At 28.0% G+C, this 25,053-nt stretch overlaps 2 protein-coding genes across 2 annotated transcripts in view; one reads left to right on the top strand and one right to left on the bottom strand.

Moving 5' to 3' along the window:
• Positions 1–572: 572 nt before the first annotated feature.
• On the bottom strand, positions 573–2,578 carry Vha44 (V-type proton ATPase subunit Vha44). The gene has a single exon (XM_016059441.4). The coding sequence runs from the start codon at positions 2,295–2,297 to the stop codon at positions 1,167–1,169; it is 1,131 nt and encodes a 376-aa protein (XP_015914927.1). The 5' UTR covers positions 2,298–2,578; the 3' UTR covers positions 573–1,166.
• Positions 2,579–2,631: 53 nt separating this feature from the next.
• The window catches only part of eIF5B (eukaryotic translation initiation factor 5B), a 35,933-nt gene continuing 13,511 nt past the window's right edge, over positions 2,632–25,053 (top strand). Inside the window, exons 1-15 of the mRNA XM_087161236.1 lie at positions 2,632–2,950; positions 5,477–5,522; positions 10,888–11,520; positions 11,696–11,801; positions 14,168–14,253; positions 16,169–16,285; positions 16,815–16,965; positions 17,485–17,577; positions 19,226–19,587; positions 20,597–20,704; positions 20,812–20,922; positions 21,586–21,653; positions 22,355–22,496; positions 23,108–23,239; positions 24,165–24,347. Of these exons, the coding sequence (XP_087017362.1) occupies positions 2,910–2,950; positions 5,477–5,522; positions 10,888–11,520; positions 11,696–11,801; positions 14,168–14,253; positions 16,169–16,285; positions 16,815–16,965; positions 17,485–17,577; positions 19,226–19,587; positions 20,597–20,704; positions 20,812–20,922; positions 21,586–21,653; positions 22,355–22,496; positions 23,108–23,239; positions 24,165–24,347 (2,379 nt within the window). The 5' untranslated portion in view covers positions 2,632–2,909. The remainder of the gene's footprint in view (positions 2,951–5,476; positions 5,523–10,887; positions 11,521–11,695; positions 11,802–14,167; positions 14,254–16,168; positions 16,286–16,814; positions 16,966–17,484; positions 17,578–19,225; positions 19,588–20,596; positions 20,705–20,811; positions 20,923–21,585; positions 21,654–22,354; positions 22,497–23,107; positions 23,240–24,164; positions 24,348–25,053) is intronic.

Genomic DNA, 25,053 nt, shown 5'->3' on the forward strand with positions numbered 1-25,053 from the left:
ATTTCTGTTCTCTCTTTTTTTATCTGAATGAGTATTATCATTTTCCCTCCTTTCTTTGCAAAGATAAGGCAAGGTGACAGGAGAAAGATTGATTCTTTAGTAGTGAAATAGCTTAATATTTTTAGTTATGTATAAGGAAAAACATATACATGCTTTAAAAATGGTAAAAAGTTGCTTTTTTATCTTCTTGCAAGTTAAAGCAGAAAAGTTTTTTTTTTCCAATTAAAAATTGTGTCCAGTTTGAAGAGATAGAAAATAACCTTTCGGGGTAAAGATGACTGTTCGTGGAGAACGTACATAATGGTTTATTCAGAAAAGATTCACGGGGAATTATAAATATGCTCCGATTGAGAGGCGTCAGTTTTGCTGGAGTATCTATAACAGCTTGTTTCACTGTATTATAATTTACATTAGTTATTAAATAAAATAAAAAACTATGAAAATAAAAATCAATATAAATCAAATTCTTAAGGTGAAACAGGTCACTTACTTAATTATAAAAATTAACTTATGAAACAAGATTTATTCCCCTACTTAAAAGTTTATAATTCATATAATAAAAACTATAAACCTGTGAGTAATTCATTCATTTTATTCACAGAAATTAGATAGTAAATTACATTTACTAAATTCTGTTTCACAACACATTCTGTTTACTGCAAGAACTAATAGTAAATAAATAAATTACAAAGAATAATAAAAATCAGTTCACAATTTGTGTGCTTAAAATGAATAACTGCAAAAGAGAATAATTTATAAATTTAAAAATTCACAAAATTATTTAAAAGTGAATGGAGAATAATCACGATTAAAAAATTACACAATGAAGTTAGAACTGGAAACTTACAGCTGCACAACATTGAGCTCAATAACATGACTATAAACGAGATGAAAAACCCACAGCAACATTAACATCTTTTACACATATGTAATGCTTATACATTTAGACTTTGTAACATACACAGATATCTGGTTTATAAAAGAAAAATCAATTTTAAATCTAACATTTACTAAATCATTTGACTAGATTAAAATATAAATTATACAACTCCGCTTATAGGAATGTTTAGACTTTGATCAGTCTTGACCCTTAAAACCTATCTTATTTAAACACAACATATATATGTATTTATGGAATTAGAATATATGAAAATAATAACATTACACTATTTTTTATCATCAGTCAAATCAACATTAATTTTGAAGTATACATATGGATAGTATTCTTCAACGCCAAAACTCGTCAAACCTCCAGGTATATCTTCTATTTGGCCTGATGCTAAGCTGCTATCTAAATGACTGTAAAATTTGTTCAAAAGTTCCCTCAACTTCTTCGGTTTTAACGGCTCCAGCAAAACAGCTTGGAAATTAACGGGCAAACCGTAACGTAGAACAGATTCCACAAAGACTCTCAGAGCTTTAACATGGATCCAAGCCACAAAGCATTCACTGAAGTTGACTTTCAACCATCTAAACAAAACGCTCAACTGCTTGCTCTTATCCATTTTCAACTTAGCATGCTGACTCTTAACGGAAGCCAGCTCTTCCTCAGAATATTTGAACTCACGGACGACAAACTTTTTTTCTCGTGACTTTTGTTTGAACACCTCGACGGCCTTTTTAAACAATGAGACATTATAAAGAGAGTGTTCATTATCTTCAAAGATCTTTTGACTTGATCTGGGTACTACATGCTCGTGTAGACTTTCATAAGTCTTTTCCCAATCCTTCGACAAAGGGTTTGGTACAACTACAAGAAGTGTGGTTAAATACTCAGAATCCAACACGAAATGTTCCTTTTTGACAAGATCACCCAATGATCTTAAGAGAAGACTCCCTGTTTGCTTGCGTTCCAGATTCTGTAAACTCGTCTTTAAGCTATTATAGGCCGAGGCACGTTGTTTAAGATCAGCTTCGATCTGCTGCACCTGTTTATTAATTATTTCAGCAATGTGCATTAGAGGCTGGCGAGCAGGATACTTCGCCATGTCCCAAGAAAAGCGAGTAAGGAATGTGCAAAGATCAACGTTGTTGACGTGCAAATTTTCTTTCAACATTTCTTTTTGATCTTCTAGAATTTCCTCCATGTAAGATACTAGCTTCTTAATAATAGCTTCAACATATGAATCTATTTTACCCAAATCATCAGTTAAGCCAACAAGAGTATCGAGAGTTCCAACTTTTAGATCAGGAATATGAAATTTATAGTTATTAGAAACATTGTTCGGTTTCGTTGCGTTATTCAGCTTTTCTAGGGTTTGAGGTCCAGGGGCAGATATGATCCAATACTCAGGCATTTTTAAATTTATCTATCTTTTAATAATCGACAATAAATTTTGTCTACACCTAACACTATTAAATACTCCCTAAGATCAGTTCAGTCAGATCATGTGACTTATTTATTTTGTTTCTAAAAAGGTCATTCTTCAGTGCTTTAACTTTGATCATGCTTACAGCACACTTGATATTAAATTCATTTTCGATGATATTCTGAATTGAAATTCCTTTTAAATCATTTTATGAATATTAATTAATATTGTATATTAATAATCGTCACCTCTTTTAGGAAAATAATTGATTGAACAAATATTTTACTTTCGAGTCTAGTGTCATCGATTAAATGAATCGATTAAACATTCGGCGTGTTCGATGAAAATATTCGCTCTTTTTTGATTGATTGACATGTGTTCAAAGCTACTGCTGTGCTAATTCGAAATTAGTGGAAATTTCTATTTGTTTACACATGTATATCTGGAATTCTGCGGAAAATATTAAAATTCTAGCATATAATCATAGAACTCTTTATCGAAAATATACCAATAGAACTGAATGATATTAAATTTAATTGATGTATATATCTACGTGTGTGTATATTAGCCACATAAATATATTGTAATAGCATATGTGCAATGGGGAAAGATAAAAAACAAAAGAAAAATCGCGATGACAAGTAAGTTTTAGACAAAAGAAAAGGATTTATTAACCATCGTCAAATATATAAGAATTGTCAACTGTAAAAACAGGGTAAAGAAATTCAAAATCAGGTCGTCTGGTGGAATTCGGTCATTTTCACTTTAAATTTTCTTATGTTAATTTAAAAATTCATATTTATTGTTTAATATCATTATCCTTGATGTTAAATATTAAATCTTTTTTAACAGTTTCGCTTCATATCAATAAATTTACTATTCAACATAGGTTTGATAAGGTCTTAAAGATGATTTGTATTTAAATGTAAACAATCATCAAACAATATCTTATTTCATTGCTTCAATTTAACTTCTCATCTTCAGACAGTATTTTAACTAGTAATTACAGCATTTATTTTTAATTTTTTAAAAGATTTATTCTAGTTTTAAATGTAAAAGCTCCTTTGCCACAAGAAAGGTATTGCTTGGGTTCTTTGAGCATTTTTTTAAAACTAATTTTATGTTGTCAAAACATTCTAATTATATTTGTGTTATTTTTATTGATATGATTTGTTTATGATTGTCATAAAAGTTGAATTGGATGTATGACTAAACTACAATACAATCTTTTCATAAGTATTGAAACTAATTTTCAATTGTTTCATTTAATATTTGGATTTTATATTATACATTAATGTTTGGTTTTTTTTATACATTATTTATTTTATTTTTATGATATAAAATTGTAATTTTTGTATAATACAGTAATTAAAAAATTCAATTAAAAGTAAATATGTTTTACTATTTTTTCTTAATCCCTATGTACGATTCTCCTTTTAAATTTCAAATATTCTAATTACATAATTTATTTTGAAAAATACTTTCAAATAATTACTGTTTCTGAATTAATTATCATATTAGTTGCTAATGATTTAAAACTCATTGAACTTCTTTACAGATTTGTTGTATGAAAGGCTGTTTATTTCTCCTAAATTGGAGTATTCATTTAGGAAATAAAGCTTTGTCTTTATTTTATAATATCACTGTTGCTCTTGCAACTCAACCAAATGAAATGAGTTTTTGAAAAATTAAGAAACTCTTATTTATTTAATTATTTATTTTTTTTATATACAAGGAAAATAAAATTTGATGGATAACACAAAAGGATATCGGTCATTCAATGTTTGTCTAAAAAAATCAACATTCTGTTCTATTAAAAAAGATGTGATTTCACTTATCTATTTTGAAAATCATTATTTAACCTGGTTGTAACTGATAAAAGCATTGCTATTAATATGTTATTAACAAAGAAATAAATTCTTTCTTTTTTTTTAATAAGATCTGACATTGTTAAATAAATAAATAATGTTGTAAACATTGTGAAATTGCCAACTTACTGTGTTTATTATTTAATCCTAAAAGTAACTAGATTTCTATTGTAGTTTTTTACTCATAAAAAGTTCATTTATGATAAAAGAAAAAAAATTAGGTTCTTCTTTATATAGATAATTCTATATAAAGAATGATGTAATAAAGGGTTATTGTGCAGACACTCTCATCAAAACCTGAAGTCTAATGACTAATTAAAATCATTATTGCTCTCTTAAAATTATATGTTTTTATCAGAGTTGGAAAATACCCAGGGTTTTTTATTTTTTTAAAAATAACCTGTGGGTTTTTTAAGATATCACCTAGTTAAAACAATTGATAAAAAATAACAATTGATATATGGGCAGATTAACACTTTGGCTTTTTTTTAGGTTTGTGGGTGAGTCAAAAACCCTGGTTTTAATGAAATAACAGTTCTTTATTTCAAAAAATTAAAATTTAACCTATAAATGTCTGTGTTGTATACATTGGAATTTTGATAAATACTGTATTTATACCTCTATTACACATTTGCTGATTTAATGAACCAAAATTTTTACAAGTGTCTTTAAAAATTAGCATATTTTTATCTGAATTTAAGAATTTGAAATTGGAGATTAAATATTCTTTGAAGTTCAAAAAAAAGTTTGTGTTGACCTTTTATTTATTTATTTATTTATTTTTAATTGATAAAAAAAAAATTTATAATTAGTAGATCGGTATTATAGACATTCGAAACTAGTTTTAGATGAGACATGTAGAGTTTTGGTATTAAAGTCTCCAAAACCCATATTGTGGGGGGGAAAAATTTATCTTAATCTAAAATGTAAGCCCATAGTGTCTGAAATCGAAAAATAAATGTCTGTATATATTCATAACTTTGAGTTTAAAATATATTATCTGTATAAAATTATAATTCATAAAAGATTGAATGATTTTTAAAAAAAAAACATTTATTCTTTTTATTTATTTATTTCATGCTTATATATGTCCCAGATTTCTGATTAATGATAATTGTTTATTTATTTTTTCCTTGTTGTTTTTGCAAATTTCTTTACTCACTTAAGATAAAATTCAACTACAATATCTGGTTATTCCACAGTTTAAAATAGAAATGTTTACCGGAAATATTTAAATATGATGTGATGTTTGTGTGTATGCTTAATAAATATTAATTTATTTTATTTATTGCCCTTTAGATTTGAAGATCCTGAGACAGTATCCAATATTGATTCTAATCCAAAAGTAAGCTTCATTTTTTAATCATTTTTCTTAATTATTTCTATACAAAAAGCCATATCTATTTTTATATTGCATTATATTTTTCAAATTACCCTATATCTTGTGAGCCGCAATGGCTCAGGGCATAGAGCGTTCAACTTCCAATGAGGTGAACCCTGTTCGAACCCTAGCGATGATTGGTCGAAACGAATTCTGCATCCGGCTTGCACCGACCACAGTGCTGTTGTGAAATATCCTCAGTGGTAGACAGATCATGGATTAGAGATAGAGACCCCTTGCCTTTAGGCTCAATTTGGGAGGTACTTGTGGTTTTCCTCTCCATGTGATGCAACTGCAGGTTAGTTCCATCAAAAAATCCTCCACGAGGGCAAATATCTCCCAATTCTTGATCCAGGAGTTCCCTTGTCTTCTGGATTGTGTTCAAAATTACAAGACTATGTAGTTGGACATTAGCAGTCATAAACCCGGAAATTGGGTCGGCTGTTCAACGACGGTTATAATATATCTTGGTGTATAAGTAGACTCTTCAAACAGGGTGTCTACCAATCTGGAAAAGTCGGGGAGATATTTATGTACTGGAATAGTCAGGGAAATTTGTAACTTTCTTTAGAAAATGTGAAAAATTTCAAAAATAAAATAAACCAATCTCAAAAGATTTCTTTTTCTTTATTTTTTTAAAGAAAGAAATGTTTTTAAGATTGACCTCAAATGCAATTTTTCTTCCATCTTAAAACTGCTAAAAGAAGATTTTTCTTTCTTAAGCCAGTTCTTCCCACCTTTTGTTCTTTATTTATACTACTACACATTCCTATCTCCCCTGGGGTTAGAGGTTCCCCCAATTTTCTTTTCTAAAATCTGTTCTTCTACCCACCTTTTGTTCATTACTTCTTTTCTCCTGCAAACTCCTGGAGGCTGGTTGTCCTTTTAACTTGAATTGTTTACCCCATCCTCCGTCAAATAGGAACAAACAACGATAGTATAATCTGTTTTTATGAAGAATTCCCTAACCATTCATTTAGAGTTGTGGTTACAAGATAAACTATTTATATATATATATATATATATATATATATATATATATATATATATATATATATATATATATATATATACACACACACATATACAAGACATGTTTTGACTCAGAACAGTGACATCGTTAAAAAATGCAGCTCAAAAAATACAAGACATCATATACAATTTGTTTTGGATTATCTCCCTTCTTTAAAAATGACTTACAAGCTGAACTTTTCTCTTTAGATTCATATATTATATGCTTTGATGAATGGTCAAATGAACATGTTAGATTTTGGTAAAATAAAAATATGAATGTTGTTACAACACGATATTTAACAGCAGTTTTCCTTGGTTATTCAGATGCAACATCTGTATTGAATGCTCTAAGAAGTTTCTGTACCATCTTCAGTTATGAAAAAATATTCTAATTATTTATGGATGGTCCTATTGGGAATCTGAAACTACATTCATTTGTATAAAATGATTTAAACAAGAACTTTGCCTCAAATGTCTTTTGGATATTGGATTTTGTGGTGTCCATATTGTCCATGGTGCTTTTAAAATGGGTTATAAAAGTACACCTTGAGATCTAAACAAGTTTCTATGTGCTATATTTAATTTTTTAAAAGATTCACCAACCAGACGAGTTAATTTTGTGCTCTTAACAAACCTGGATGTTTTCCCACTTAAATTTTGCTCAGTTCAAGTGGGCAGCAAGAGAGCTCAGCTATAGGGCAAAGGGCTTTAGATATCTTGCTGTACTTAAGAGTCTTTATTAAAAAGACGGAAGCAAAAAATTTTGAACTAAGTACTAAGACTTATGATACAGTGAAATCAATGTTAACGTGCAGTGTGCTTTTAGAAGCAAAATTAGGTTTCTTTATTTCAATGGCATTGAAAGTACAGTTTTTTTTTTTTTTTTTTTTTTTTTTTAATAGTAAGGTATTAGGCTGGTGAGCCAATAGTGCCTTTCCTGTATAAAGAAAAGTATTTGATGCTTCACAGTTCTGTTCTGTTTTTGAGATCAATCAAAAATTCGGTTTTTGAGTTAAACAATTGTGCAATGAAAGTTGATGTTATCCAGAAATGTAATTTTTTACTAATTACTAATGTGGACATTAGTTTTGCAGTAAGGGAATGAAAATAAAGCATCAGATACTCTTAAGTCTACTTTTGAGAAAGAATGTCTTTCATTTTTACAAAAGATGACTCAAATTTGTGTAACGAAATCCCCTACATTTGAAGCTTGTTAAAGGTATAAGCTGCCTGCCTCTAACTATTATATCTACTTCAAATTCATCCTGTATTAAGAAGATAGAAATAGCTTTGGATAGTTTTGTTGATTTTGATCAAATGACAGTAGTCAGTGCTAATAAAGTGAAATCAGTATTTTGTAAGTATAAACTTGCTTTTCCTTAGGTTCAAAAGGAATTGTCTGAGTTCAAACGTAAGAGTGAAAGATTAGATATTTTGTATTCTTCATTATTGGCTGAAAACACAAGCTATCAAAACTTATTCATGTTTATAAAAAGTATTTTGATTATGTCACATGGTAATGCTGCTGTTCAGAACAATTTCTTATTGGTAAAGTTTTGCTGATTGAGATCATGCAAGAAAAGTCAGCAAATGCTTTTTGAACTGTTTATGATACTACAGTCGAACCCCGCTATAGTGAACCGTCTGCGGACTCAGTAATGTGTCCACTATAACCGATGGTTCACTATATCATATCCAAATTTTTTAAAGAATATTTTTTGCATAAGACAGTTGAATGATTGAAAATTGGCTTTGCAATTTTGCATAAGTTATTTAAAAAATTATTAACTAATTAACAGATAATAAAGCAAAAATTTATGGAAAAAGTAATTACGTCGCTAAATATTAGTTTTATTTAAACTTTTTATGAAAAAAATTTGTGATTTTTGATTGAACACAATTGAATTTTAAATTGAGTTCATCAAATTTCTTATCTACAATGTGCAAAGAATGCAAGATTTTTACATTTTGAACAAGATTTCGAGCCATCTTGACGAAGCATCTTCTACGTTTTCTCTTTCAGCTCCACGCAGTTTTTTCGATGAAACCATGTTTTTGTCGTATGCCGCAAGAATTGCACTTCGATTTTTCCAAATGTTTGAAACTAGATTTTGACAAGGAAAATTCCTTACACAGTGTCGATTGATTGGTTTCATCATCAATACGCTTTACAATTTTAACTTTGTCCTCTATCGAAAACGCTTTTCTCTTTAGAGAATTTGCCATTTTCACTGCTTTTGAAATAAAAATCTTGTCTCAAATAGATAATGTAAGAATATGAAGAGAGCAGCAGTAGAATGAGTTAAATTGTTACCCTTCTTGATTGTCAAGGGGTGATTTGTAAAGAATATGGTTTGAACAGATAAGAAAATTCCAAAAACTCAGCAGGTGGCCAAGTTAACTAGTTGTAGAGCAAGCTTGGGTAAAAGAGATAAAGTGAGGCTTGTCAGGGAGGGGGGAGTATAAGATAAATGATCTGTTTGACATTTATTACAGTATAGTTAAAAGTGATAAGCATAAAGGAGAGTAATATGACACATTTTATAGGAATGCATTCATTTTCAGTCCCAATACCTACAAGTTTAAAGATGGAGGACTGAAAAAGATATTTAAAGAAATGAAATTTGAGTTCACTATAACCGAGTTTCCAAGTTCTAAGCTGTTCACTATAAGCGTTAAAAATAACATTATTTAAATAGGAATACGGACGGGACCGCTAAAAAAGTTCACTACATCCGAGTGTTCACTATATCCCAGGTTCACTATAGCGGGGTTCGACTGTATTAGTAATATTGTAGATTAGTTCAAGGTAGACATACCGAAACAAATGATACTTGCAGCCAGAAACGCTCACAGTTATTATGAAGAGCTAAGAGCGAAAGAACTTCCTGTGAAGGGATCTGAAAATCTAGCATCCAAAAAAAAGGAGGGCTGCTGAACACAAAAAGAATTTAAAATGAGGGGAAAAAAGAAAATCCAGACAAGCAGAGAAACAAATCGCTGAACTTGATAGCTTGATTAAAGATCTAAGTCATTAATTCTATGTTTCATTGTGATTTTAAAATATTTAGATTTTTTCTGCTTGCTCATATTAATACACTTACTATACTTTGAGCCATGATGGCTCAAGAGATGGAGCACTCGCCTTCCACTGAAGTGAATAGGCTTCAAATCCCAGCAATGGCTGGTTGATTTGAATTCTGCACTTGGCCCGAACCAACACAGTGCTGACATAAAATACTCTCTGTGGTAGACAAATCATGGGTTAGAGACCCTTTGCCATCAGGCTCACTTTGGGAGGTTCTTGTGGTTTTCCTCTCCATATGACGCAAATGCGTGTTAGTTTCATCAAAAAGTCCTCCACAAAGGAAAAATTTCTCCCAATACTTGATCCAGGAGTTCCCTTGTCTTCTGAATTAGATTGAAAATTGCAGGAGTTGAACATTAGTAGTCGTAAACTCAATATTTTGGTTAGACTGTTCAATGGCGGTTATAAAATTAGATTACTCTACTCTTTAAAAATTGAAGGAAATATTATATATATACATAATATTTTATAAAAATTATTTCAATAAATTCATTGCTGCTTTATTAGACTATATGGGCAACTAGAAAGTTTTTATTGTTCTTCCAATATTACAAATTAATTTTTTCATTATATATATATTATAAATCCCTTAGACCACTAAAATTATTTTCTTGTAATTCAAGTTCTGTTACTAAGTTAAGTATGCTACCTAAAAGTAAAGAGAACAATAACCAATGCTTTTTCCTATAGTTGATGCTACTTTATTAGACTATTTGGTCTACTACAAAATTATAATTGTTTCTCTAAATTTTTCATTATCAAAATTTAGTTCTGAAATGTATTGCAATAGCTAAATTTTTTAGTTAAGCAAGCATAACAGTCTAATAATATACTGTGATTTTTGTTCTATCTCTGCTTTATACACCTTTCTCTTCTTGAAGAGCAAGGGTGTTGAAAATTGAAGTTTGAATTTTTGTAATATTTCTAAACTTTGTTGTAATTGTTTTGTTTTTTTTAACTGGGTTTTTACTTAAGGTGATTGAATTAATTTTATAATAATACAATAGTAAAATTTTGTTATTGACAAAATAATTACAGAGAATGACCAGACTAAGGGGGCTTTAACTTCATCAATATATCAATTACATTATTAACATTAAGACATTACAGTAGGACATTATGATTAACATTAGGACACCTAGGGAAATTTACATTAAAGAAATTGTAATTATTGTTTACTTTTTTTTGTTTCCATTTTATTAAATTTGCATTTACTACTTTTTTTAGGAAAAATCACTAAAAAATGGTTCTAAAGAAGATACTCCTCCTAAATCTGTGATTGCCAGTCAATTTAGTGATGAAGAGTCCGAAATAGAAATAATTACATTAGAACAACAAGGAAAAAAGAAAAAGAAGCAGAAAAAGGCGAAATCAAATTTTAGTGTTCTTGCTATTGAAGGAGAATCTGGTGACTCTAGAGGAAATAGTGAAGACGAAGAAGCAAAAGCTGAAGATAAGCCTAAAAAGGAAACCAATGAGTCCTCAAAGTCTAGTTCAAAATCAGGGGCCAAAAAGTCCAAGAAAAAAGACCGAAAAAAGAAGGATGACGATGATGAGGAAGATCTAGAAAAACTTCTTGAAGAGTTAGCTTTAGAAGCTGGGGGTGGAAAACCTGCTACAAAACCAGCTGAAGAAGCTCAGCCAGAAACTAAAACCGAAGAAGTACTAGAAGTTGATAAAAAGGAAGATAAAAAAGAGAAAAAGAAGAAAAAGAAAAATGAACAGCCTCCACCTTCTGTTGAAGAAACTCCTGAAGATGGGACAGTTGAAGCAGATTCAAAAGAAGATGGTTCTACTGTGAAAACTGCTGCTCAAAAGAAAAAAGAAAAGAAAGAAAGAGAAAAACAGAAAAAATTAGAGGTAAAATAAATCTATCCATTTTATACTATATTATTGTTATACTTTTTATTGATAAATGTGTCTTCAATATGGTTTAAATTATATTCTCCTTTTACCCTCTTAGATATTGTGTAATAACCATAAAATGTGCTTGGAATGAAGTATAAATTAAAGAAGGGGTGTTTCTTTTTTTTAGTTAGCTCAAAAAAAGAAAATAGAGCCTAAAACACAAAAAGAGGAATCACCTACTCCGAAAGAAGTAGAAGAAGAAAAAGATGATGAAGAAAAGAAAGATGATGATGGTATTTCTTTCTGAACTATACTTATTCTCTTTATAAGAGTTGGTGTTAATGTTTTTTATGTTTTATCATGATTTTATGATGATCATCTTAATTTTAAATCATTGTTACGTATTTTCTGTTAATCATTTTATGGTTTTTTTTTTTAATTTTTGCATTATTTACTTGCTTTATGCATGTGAAGATGGAATCTTACACTCAAAACTTCTGATCAATTCAAGTACTCAAATATTTGGGATACCCTGCCTGATAGGGCGATGGGCTCATTTCCAAGAGGTTGTGAGTTCGATCCAGCCAGCTGACAACTCCCTGTGTAGTAAATGGGAACTGTGGCACGTTAAATCTGTCAGATCATAAAGTCCTCCAAGTTCCCATAACAAATCAATACCTCTGGGGATACTGAATTGGAAATTTATGGTTCTCTGGTTTAGGTCAAAATTACGATATGTGGGTGAATAAATGGATATATGAATAGATCTGACCTTTAAAATGGACTGTGACATGTGTTTGTGGCCAAAATCGTATTTTTATCCATCGATAGCACCACTGAAAAACAAGAAATGAACCTGCTACCTTAAATTTGCTTTGTTTCGCCAAGCTGACATTTAGCAAGTGGCATTAGAAAAAACAACAACTCAAATCTCGATTGGAGGTTGTTTTTTTTGTGTCAATGCAAGTTTCTATTATTTCTTGATAACTACAAAGATAATTTGAATTTATCAGTTGAATTTTGATCACCAGATATTCATAATATGCATGAACACCATTTGCAGAAAAAATTTTAGTATTACTATTAGGAAGAAAATCTTAAGAAATTATGATGCTGTAAAGATACATGTATCACTCTTTTCCTCAAATTTTAACATCAAGTATGTAATTTGATTATAGTATTTTTTCAGTGATAAAATATATTGTAACTATTCAGTTTTAGTGCTACTCTTTATTGTGTACTATTCTATATTGTAAAATTAGTAGCACAAAAAATCCCAGATTAAAGTAATGAAAATTGGTGGTTCTTATCAAAAAAAAAAACTTATTAAATGTTTAATTGGAATGTTTCTGAGCGAACATTTCTATTACAAAGAAACGCGAGTATAAGATAAATCAATAACTCATTTTATATCTTCATATGATATGTATAGACATACATGCTGATATGTATATAGTAGGGTGCACAACCTTTTTGAATGAAGGGCCACTTGCATATTCAGTCATGTCAGCAGCAAATCTGATAATTATGTACACATAAGTGTTCTAAGCACTAAATTTTTTTATCAGTAAACTTAGTTACATATTTGCAGAAAATTGAGTACTTTTAGTATTAGAATTCATTCAGAAATGAAAAAACTATTTTTAATATAATTTTCCCCTTTTATTAATAATTACTTTGTTAAAATTTGTTAAGATCTATACTTAAATAATAGGTATATAATAGGTAATAAATATACTTAAATAATCTATACTTAAATAATTGTTTCCTGACCACTAAACGTAGAACTTATTGCAATATTATCAACAAAGTGAATATATTGTCATTAAAAGTTTTGACCACATTTTACCACACTTTCCAACACTATAGTTTGTTAGCTCAGTTGAAACTCTATGCCAGATGACAATAAAAATTGCTAGAAAAATTTGCTGTAAACTCATTTGTTATTTATTGCGCCACTGCAGTAACAAGTAAATACATTATTCCTTGTAAATTCGATAATAGGGCATGTTGCTAATTTATTGTTAAGTAACTGAAACTGATATTAATTAAATTAAAGTTAAAAAGTCAAAGAAGATTTTTCATTTGATACCTTTCTTTATTTTTTTCCCACTTTGTAATTTCAGATATTATTTTTTATCAATCTTTAATATTTTTTCTGATGATAAAGTTTTCCTTCTTTTATGGTTATTATTTTTTTTTATACGTACCAATTCCAATATGCGTTTGTCTTTTTTGTTGAGGTGTGACATTTTTTTCCAATCAAGTCTTCAAGTCTTTCCAATCAAGTCTTCTTTCCTGCTCATTTTGAATGGTTGAAATTTTATGTATACATAAATTGTTAAAATTTTTAGTTGTTTGTTTCATAATGAGTATTATTCTGATGTTAAATGTAATTCTCTTCATAGATGTTCAATTTTCTATAGTTTTCCATCAGAATTGTTTTTCTTCGCAACTTTTGCTTATATATTTTTAATTTGCAGTTTTTTTATTACTATTTTATGAAGAAAAAAATTTCATTTTAAACTCTCCTGCCATAGCAGTGGCAGTTTTGCATTTTATTTATTTATTTTAAAATTTAAATGCCAAATTGCTTAGATATTTTTCTACATTTGGGTTATTCTTGAGTTATTAACGAACTTCTTACTGTTTTTCTCAGATGAAGGAGATAGTAAAAAGAAAAAGAAAAAAAAGAAAGGTGAAGAAGATGATAAAAAAGATAAAAAGAAGCCAGGCAAAAAGCAGGTATGAAATCTAATGTAACACAAATTTAACTTTTTTTTTCTTTGTTTATTTTCTTTCAAAGTTTTCTGACATGGTAAGAATGTTTTAACAGTGTATTTTTAAGTTTTGTCTAACTGCTAGATATTATTTTATCATGTTTCATATGTTTAAAATTGATTATTTTTTGCTTTATGTTAAGGGAAACATACTTATAAGAAATCGGGAGGCAAATTGAATAGAAAAAGGAAATCTTGCATACACTCATAAAAATTCAATTCAATTTTTTATATACAAACAAGAAAATATGTATGGTAAAAAATTTATTTTGAAATATTCCTCATTTGTTTTCTAATTTTATTGGTGATCTTTTCAAACATTATGAGGAAATATTTCAATGAACCAAATATTAATCAGTTGAAATATTTAATTTCATAATAAAAATAATAGCTATAAGTTTAAAATTTCAGTGGATTCCTTAATTGTACCTAGCTGAGACTATTCTCTCCTTAGCTTTTCTCTCTGTGAGCCATTTAAAGCCAGATAATTAAATCTCAAATTTATTTATTTATTTATTTTGCATACTTTAGTTTGCATTCGCTAACAAATTATAGCATTGACCATTGTGAACATAATTATTTCTCAAATAGCTCTACGGATGTCCATGCCAGGATTTTTTGCTACTTGTAGTTTGTGTAATCAATATGTTAACTGTAATATATGTTATTGATTATACATTAGTTTAAACATCTGTTATTATTTGATGTGATAACTTGGTGTTGCTGATTCTACTTTTTTTCTCTTCTCTGTCTTTTCACTACTAATGATCTTCAACTCATTTCAGTTGTACTTCTGATAGTTTTCTAATTTAAAATTTAAGTAATTCTGTACTTATGGTCCTGAAATCCCTGTGACAGAATTTTTAGGCTTTCTGCAACAAACTTCCCTAGCACTAATATTTTGCTTTAAGATACTTTTAATTATAACAATTATTAATTTAAAGTAACAGAAACATTGTGTTTACTGAAGAAAGTATAGATTAAAAGTGTATAAAAAAATTTTAATTGTGAAAGTAATATTTTTTTAAATTCTAATATTATTGGCGATATTCTCGCATTTTGTAGGCAGAGAAATGCACTAATTATTTCTTCTCACAAATTTTGTAAATCATTACATGAATTAAAATTCTTTGTAGGAATAAATTTGCAAAATCTGTGCAGTAACTCCCAAAATATAGATAACGGATCACGCGAATAGGACTCTGTAAAAAAGAGATACTCAAATAAGTGTATGTAAATTATGCCATTCTTTAAAGAAAAGAAAAACTGAGAAAAAAAAACATCATTTCTAGACCGAACTATCTTTTAATTTTTTATTTTATATTATTAATTTGAAATTCTAGCTGAAGCCATTCATCATGAATTTTTTTTATAAAATTTCAAATGAGAATAGAAAGATATGATTATTTCTTTCCTCTTTGATGCGCAAAAAAGACATCTTTGAAAAGAAATTCTGCAGAAGAAAGAAGAAAACATTTTTCGAAAAATTATGCAGAAAGGAAAACCAAAATTTTTCCCTTCCCAAAAGAAACATCTTTTTGCAAAGACTCTAACATTCTGCAACAATGTCACCGTAATTCTGCCATAAGCCCTAAAATCACTTATAATTATGTTTTCTTGGTGTTGCTCCATTTTATTAAAATTAATAATAACTTTCTGCTTTAAACTTTTGTACATGACTGTGATATTACTTGTCAATTTCTCTGTTTAGTTAAAAAGATCATTTTTAAAAAAAAGTATTTTGTATTTTATATCTTAAAGAATAATAAGATTATATTTGTTTTATGTATAATATAAGAAGAAGTAGAAATATATATAAGAAGTAGAAATTCGTCAATTTAACTATATTGTAAATTCATTGATCTGTTTATACTGTTTAGTTGGCTGCTATGCAAGAAGCATTAAAGAAGATCAAAGAAGAGGAGGAACGTATGAGACTCGAAGAAGAAGCAAAATTAAAAGCTGAAGAGGAAGCTGAACAGCTACGTTTGGAAAAAGTATGTATTAAGCTAATTTAATATTGAATATTTTTGTTTATTTATTATTCTTTAATTTTAACTTATAATTTATTAGTTTCGAAAAAAGAAATTTTATAACAAGAGTATATAAATTTTTCTTTATACTATATTATTAAAAAATTTGACTAGTTTTTTTTTATTGCTTCAATTCCAAAAAATAGAGGAAAATGCTTTCTTGCATTGTACTTTTTATACTTCTTTAATATAGAAATGTTTCATTTCATTCTCAGTTTCACCATGGTTGTAAAAAGGTTTCTTCCTTACAATGTAAAGATTAATTGTACCCTTCTTTACTTTCTTTTATTGTATTATTTATTGTTAACTTTTTTCTTTATTAAATATTTTTTAAATTTATTTATGCATTTATTTTCAAATAAAGAACATTTTTTAAAAACTTCAATTTTAGTTCCGAAAATTTATAGGAAGTACAATTCCCTAATTTCAATTCCTCCTTATATTTCACCATCTTTTGTTAATAGTGGCATTTTAAATTATTTATTAATTACAGCTAAGATTAGAACAAGAAAGGAAGGAGAAGAAAAAACAGAAAGAGAAGGAAAAGCGGGAAAGACTAAAAGCTGAAGGAAAATTATTAACTAAGTCTCAGAAGCAAAATCGGGCTCGAATGGAAGCTACACTCGCTGCCCTCAGAGAGCAAGGTGTGATTTTGGTCTCATTTAAATCATGTTTCTTATTGAATTCCTTATTCACTCTTATAAAATCTAAAAATTTGATCTGTTGTTATTTGGATACTGTAATATAGCTATCCTGTACTTCTTTTACTTCAATACTGTAGATCTTTTTATTTTATTCTCAAACTATTATTTAAAAATTGCAGTTGTAATGTTATTCTCTCATTTAATGCAATGCTATTTTCAGTCTTATTATTGAAATACTATAACACATTTTATTCTATATAATTATTTATTCAATATAATTTCTTCTTATAAGCATTATTTAAAAATTGTAGTTGTTGTATTATTCTCTCACTTTATGCAATGCTGTTTTCAATCTTATTATTGAGATACTATAACACATTTTATTCTATCTTAATCCCCTTTTTTTGTGAAGCACTCATAATTTTTACTGTTATTTTGCATTATTTTAATGATTGCTTCTAAACAGTTTTATGTAGTAAAAGCTTTATTAATCAAAATTTTCTACGTATACTGTTTCAGGAGTTGAAGTCCCCCAAATTGGAGAGAAGAAAGAAAAAGCACCTAGGCTTGGTGATCGTAAAAAAACTCCTAGAAAGAAGGCATCTTTGACTGGTGAGATATTTTTCTAAACAGCGCTCAATTTCATTAATTTCTCTCTCATGTATGTGTAATGTTAGTCAGTTAGAAATAATCTTCTAAGGAATGAATGTTATTTAATGTTAATACAAGTTGAGTGGGAAAACAAAAATATTTTAAAGAAAATTGAGAATCAAAAAGCTTTTTAAAACATAATTTATAATGAAAACCTTTTTGTTTATCTGTGTTAGTTTATGTATTCTAGAGGCCCACTGATATAACATTAGTGTTTTAGGGCCACAAACTGTGAAAGGTTTTTTGTTCATTAAAAGTATTTTGAATAGTCGCAAGAAAAATTAGTAAAATTTAAAGGAACTAACTGGAATTTAAATTCATTCACGCTCATTTATGTAGGAATCTACAAACACATGTCTGTAAATATAGATATAGATAAAAAAAAAAAGTTTGAAAATGTCTTGAGGAATTATCCTACTTAAAATGAAAAATAAATAAATAAAAATCTAATATATATTTATTTGAAAAACTTGCTAACTCACTGTATATATATACACACATACATCAGCCTTTCATCCCATCAGTTGATTGTTAAAATGAGAACCAAGCATGCTTGGGGACTAAACACTGGTTATCTGCTCTTGCACCCCAGAGCCCAAGGTCAAGAAAACTGAGGTGGGCACAGTAGACCTTGGCTGTCATGGCCACTGAATTAAGTTTATATTTGTATATTAAGAAATTATAGCCAGCTTTGATGTTTTACTTAGTATGAATTGTATCTTTTGCTATTAAATCCTTAAACTATACTTGTTTTGAAAGCGTTGTGATTAAAAAAAAAATTATCTGCTTCAAATTTTTGAACATAATTTCTTTGTTATAATTTAGATGTTATGTGATAATTTATTAAAAAATTTCTTATTTTAATTACTTGAACAATTTTCAAAATTTTGGCTAGAAAATGTGGCCTGGATATGAACTATTCTCCGGCCATATTTCGCTTACAAGGTCAAATATTGTGCCCCTATGTAATTTATGTAATATCAAAATACTGCCATTGCAAGTTGATCATGTGATAAGAGAGTTAATTGGATATTACCTAAATTTAAGACGATCTATTCCAATAAAAAATTTTGTTGCAGGTTTTTCTTAAACACCTAATACTCTGTTCAATCACTGTATTAAAATTTTATCCTTTTTAAAAACTGTTAATAAGTATTACAGTACAGAACCCGTTATCTGGAAATCAGAAAACCAAAAAACCGGAACGAAATTCGATAAATTTTCTCGCCATTTTTTTTTCCTCATAAGATTTTACGATTTTTCTTTCTTTTTTTAAAGATGTTTACCCAACCGTCATTTTGGAAATAAACATTAATGTATTACTTCATCGTTTTTTCTTATTTGTAAGATTATTTCAATTTTTTTTTTTTTTTTTTTAGTTGGGTTTAACAATAAAAAAACGGCTTTTTGTAGCGATTCAGAAAACCGGAAAAATCAGTTATCCGGAATAGCGATGGTCCCGACCGTTCCGGATAATCGGTTCCCTACTGTATTAAATAATTATCTTTCGACCAAGTGCCCTTGAAAGTAAAAATTTTTTTAAATTAATGATTATTTGAAGAAACAAAGTTCTGATTTTAAAGTTAGATGCATCTTTTCTTTACTGCAGAAGACACCCTTGAAACATCTAAGCCAGAAGATCAGAAAGAAGAATCTCCTGAAGTGAAGGAGGAAACACCTGAAATAAAAGAGCCCACACCTGTTCCCGGTGAAGAAGACAACATCAAAGATGCCTGGGATGACACTTCATCTGAAGATGAGGAATTAGAGAAACAAGATGCAAAAGGTGTCAAAAAAGTTGAGATCGTAACATCAAAAACTGCTAAAGGTGCTGAATCTGAAACAGAGTCCTCTGGTAGTGAAGATTCTTCCGAAGAAGAATCGGATTCAGGTGAAGAGAGTTCCGACAGTAGCTCCGATAGTGATAAAACAGAAGAATCTTCAGAAGAAAAAATACGCTTACGAATTCAGGTATAATTTCTTTTTCTATAAATATATAAATCAATTAATTTAATAAATAAATGTGAAGAAAGCTTAAGGGAACAAAATTGCTCCTATTTAAATTTCTTGCAAAATATCTTAATTTTATCAAAATTAAAATATTTTCTTTATTTACTATCAAGTATTAGCAAATACCTTTCTAATAGTTAAAAATTAAAATGTATGACATTTTGCATAAAGAATTATCAAAACTTGTTGACTTGAATAAGTACTGTAATTTTGTTCTGTAAAAATAAGCACCTTTTTGGTATTAGGAAATATTTCCAAATGATACGTTTAGGTGATTGTTATTTTATGGTCTTGTCTCATTCACTTGTTATGTCATTAATACTTTCACTGTTACTAGAGATAATGCAAAACTTTAGTGGCAAGCAATAAAGGGTAATAAAAGTTTTATTATTTCACTTATAAAAAGTTTTACCTTTAGCTATCTATGAATTATGTTTCAAATACTTACATTTCATGTCTGAAGTGATAAATCAAATCAATCATCGGACAAAAAAGTCTTTTTTTTTTTTTTTTTTTTTTTTTTTTTTTTTTTTTTTTTACAAATAAAATTTGATGTTTTTCTACCACTTGACCTGTTTTGTTGGTATAAAACCTTTTTATAAATTCCTATTAGAGTTTACTTGTATCTGTCAAATATATTAATTGAATTGATAACTAGAAAAAAGATAATATTCCTTACATAATGAAAAGGAATATTATCTTTTTTTCTAATTACTCATTCAGTTATAGTATTGCTTTGTTTTATTATTCTTGTGATGGAAAAACTTAATGTAAAGATGATTAGAAAAGGGATATTGGTTATAATTAATTATTTTTTTCTAATCACACATTCAATCACAATATTGTTCTTATTTATTCTTTTTTATTGGTGTAAAAGAAATACAAACTGTACAGCTCCTTATGATTTTCTGTTGGATATAAACAGGAAATCAGTTTTGATTGAGTCAATGAAATTTTATTTTGTTTTCAGAAACGACGAGAACTTGCTGAAAGCAATCGAAGCCTGGATAAATTGCGATCTCCTGTAGTTTGCGTTTTAGGTCACGTAGATACTGGAAAAACTAAGATTCTTGATAAAGTAAGTAAGGAAAAAAAACTGAGCGTCTCCCGTCTGAAAGCAAACCAATATTTTGAATAAATTACTAAGTCGTCTTATTTTTTTTTTCTCCTTCTTTCAAATTACAGATTCGTAGCAGTAATGTACAGGATCATGAAGCAGGAGGTATTACTCAACAAATTGGAGCAACAATGGTTCCCCATGAAGCTCTTATGGAACAATGTAAATTTGTCAAAGGGGTGAGTAATAATTTGCCCTATTTATTTATGACTTTTATCCTTTTATTTTGCTGTTTCTATAATAATAGCATTTGAATGATCAATTTGATGAGGGGGGGATTTCACCTGTGAAATATGTATTAATCAAAATATAAAAATAATTCCTTAGTTAAATTTATTGAACAATGGGATTATTTAAAAAGTGTTTTTACAATCAAAATAATACTCACATTTTTTTATTATTATTATTATTAAAGTGATGACATTCTATTTTGATAATTATAAAAACTAACATCCATAAGCATTTTATTTATAGTTAAATATCATTAGGGTAGAGAATATTCTTACCAAATTGATAGTGCTATGTAATAACTTTTTATGACTCAACCTATTTCTTTCCAATTTGAAAACATCAAAACTTACTAATGTTTTTATTTTTATCAAAGTTATAATTTTAAATATTAATTTTTTTTAAATTTTTCTTTTGGCTTTAAGATTAATGCTTTAAAAGCATTAGTCATCAACAAAGTAAAAACTGACATAAAGGAAAGTGCATAAATTTTTTTTATGAAATGTATAGAGCTGACTGTTCAAACTTAAGTTTGTGTGCCAAGAAGGAGTGTGTACCATTTTAACTGTAATTGCGTATTTATCCCTACTATTTATAATTTTTTTTTTTTTTAGTTTGCAGAGATGGAATTGAAAGTTCCTGGACTTTTGATTATTGATACACCTGGTCACGAATCTTTTAGGTATTTAATTGCTTAATAGTAAAATTGAAATAATTTTTAAGGTAACTGTAATTTATAGGCTTTCTTTTCTTACTTTGTCTACATTATTAATTGGAAAAAAATTAATGATAAAATTTAAAGCTTGCATAATGGTTAATTGAAATTTATGATTTAATTTTAATCACTTGCAATCATTTAGCTTAATTTTGTTTTGGAAAAAAAAAGAACATTAGATTTTATTTATTTTACTATTTTTACTTCTTTAAATATATTTATTTGTGAGCATAATAATAACGCTGATTTAATGCTGATAAAAAAAGAAAGCAAATTCAATATTGGTAATGAAGCTCAATGGATTTTTCTGTAAAACTTTTTCAGCTTAATACTTTTTGCTCTCATAGAAAATATTTGAATGATCCCATCTATTTCATGTAATGTATGTTATGAACATAGATAAATTATTTGCAAATAATAATGCTTATTAAAAAAAAATTTACAATATATGTTTTTTACAACCCGAAGTTTAAATATATGTCACAAGCTACAGGCTAAGAAGTTAAGTGAAAGATCAGTATAACTTACAAAATGCCTTGTTATAGAATTATTAAATGAAAGTATTGAGCTCTGTTGTATTGTTCTTATTATTCAGTCTCAACAATTTACTTTAAGTTGTGTTTTTAAATTGATAAATATTTGCGAACTTTTTTTCTTCTTTTTTTTAGCAATTTAAGGTCCCGTGGTTCATCTCTGTGTGACATTGCCATTCTGGTTGTTGATATCATGCACGGTTTGGAACCCCAGACAATTGAATCTATTAACATGCTGAAACAAAAGAAGACACCTTTTATTGTTGCTTTAAACAAGGTATGTATTTAGTTACTCATTTTAGTTTTATTATCAATTTAGCAGTTGATCATAATTTTTAAAACTACATTTTTATTTTTGTTGTTTTATTTCTTGGTGCCTTTAAAGTTTTGTTTACTTTAAGTATACTTCAGAATATGTAAATAAGCTTCTAGCTCAAAATATAAGCAAAAAAATTTTTTATATATACATAAATTTCACAATTTAAATATGACTCTTTTATATATATATTTATAATAAGTGTATATTATCTTCACACATTTTCAATCTATAAAGCATGAAACAAATGGCATGTTCTGTAACATACACTGTATTCTCCATAAAACTTTTGTAGTTATTGTAGATGTATTGAAAGTCATACAATCAATGTTTATAATGACACCTGTACTAATTTATAGCGCTATTTGATAAGCTTGACTAAATTGCCTTTATAAATATTAAATATTATTTTATTATAAGGTGATTTTCTAACTGAAAAATATTTTGAAAATAATTTCCTGGTTTATATTCTGTTAAGCAAAGCTAATTTCTTCAGACTTACCCTAAAATTGATTTCAGTTATAATTTTTTTTTTCAATGCTTGAAGTTTGAATTGTTCTTTTTTCACTTAGATTGATAGAGTCTATGAATGGAAAACTTCAAAAAATAAAGATGTCCAGGATATAATTAAAAGTCAGTCTCGTCCAACTAAGCAGTTTTTTGATGACCGAGTGAAGCAAATTATACTTGAATTTGCTAATCAGGTAATCAGTTTCTAATTTTATTTTTTCATGTTTATTTCAAATCCAATATCTTTTTTTCATTTGTTTTTTATGTATTCCAAAAAATTTTATTATTATATCCATTTTTTATGCATGTTTTCTTAGATGTTTTGTATTTAATCAATATGTAATAAGTTACATTGTTTAAAATAACATGCATGATGTCATTTCCTTAACTGATATTTATTAACATTACTGGATATAAGCAACTCACCATGTTATAATCCCTCTGTCCTTTCTGATTCACACATCATTCAAGACTTTTGGAAACTGGCCCAAAAATAACTGACAGTTTGACAAAATTTAGTTTTAAATTTTGTTAATTACTTTATTATTGCAGACATTATTATTGCAGATTTTAAGATATTGAGAATATCAAAATTTTAGTTTTTTAGTTGTTATATATGCCATTAAATGATTATTCAATTTATTTTATTGAATTCACAGATTTATTATAAAAAATGTCAAAACCATTTTGATTGTTCGCTGAAACTTGAAGTTGTTTCTAAAATCCTGTTCTTAGCCTTGCCTTCCTCAATAATGATTTGCCAATTTTCAATAATATTCTTATTTTTTTGCTATTTTAAACATAAATTAGCAATTCATACTTTGTGTAAGTTTTTGTTTTCCTTTTTGGCAGCAATTTTTTATATATGTGTAGAATATTCATTTCATAAAACTCTATATCTATTTTAAGTAAAATAATTCGAGACATGTCATCTCCTAAGTGCAATTTTGATTCTTAATCTATATTTTTGCATTTTAAGTTCAGCGTTTCATATTTGTTATTGCATTGCTAACAGGATGTGCATCATGTTATGATGTTACAATTTTTATTTTAATAAACAAGAAAGAATTCCCTCCATTAAAAAAAAAACTTTTTTAATATATTTTTAATTCTTTTCAGTCTTTGAATGTTGTCCTTTATTATGAAAACCAAGACCCTCGCTCATATATTTCAATGGTGCCCACATCTGCCCTTACTGGAGAAGGAATGGGTAACTTACAGGCTCTCATTGTTGAACTTACACAATCTATGATGGCAAAACGTCTCATGTTTTCTGAAGAATTACAAGCTACAGTCTTAGAGGTTAGAATCTATGTTTTTTTTAGTTCTGATATATATAAAGTATCTTTTTATTAATGTTCTCATCATTATGTGCAGTAAGTTTTTATTATCAGCGATTGGAAAAGATATTTCTAAATTTACATTCTTTTTTACTTTTTGGTGTTGATTAACACAGCATTTCAATTTTTTAATAATTCTAAATTTACCTCTAAATTAATAATTTTAAATTTCAGCATGAAATATGATCTTATTTATCTAAAGTTATTGACCTTCTCTGGAATATTTAGATTAAGGATTCACCATAATTTTTTAATAAATTTTTGAAAATAAAGTCTTAAAATTGTGGTGCTTTTTTAATAATAATGTAATATGCTTCATTTTAATAGAAGTGGAAACCTTGATGTACAAACTAAAATAAACTAGTACTATTATAAAAAGGAGTGAAACAACGCAAATTATAACTTTTATATTTCTTTAGCTCAACCAAATCAACCCACTTCCCCTGCTAACAAAATGATTAATTATTATTTACATAAAATGATCAATTTGATGCAGTGCAAAAAAAAATTTATTTTGAAAGCTTGAAATATAAACTTGGTAGTCAAAAAGCTCTTCACATTCACTTATTAAACCAGTTTATTTCACCACAAAGGTCAAACTTTCAATGAGACCAATGATGTGGCTTTGAAATTTCTTACCATGACTTTATTCAAGCATCAGTATGTGA

The sequence above is a fragment of the Parasteatoda tepidariorum genome, chromosome 1 (assembly GCF_982258835.1).
Source record: "Parasteatoda tepidariorum strain Cologne lab strain chromosome 1, Ptep-v5.0, whole genome shotgun sequence".
In the NCBI taxonomy this organism is placed as follows: Eukaryota; Metazoa; Arthropoda; class Arachnida; order Araneae; family Theridiidae; genus Parasteatoda; species Parasteatoda tepidariorum.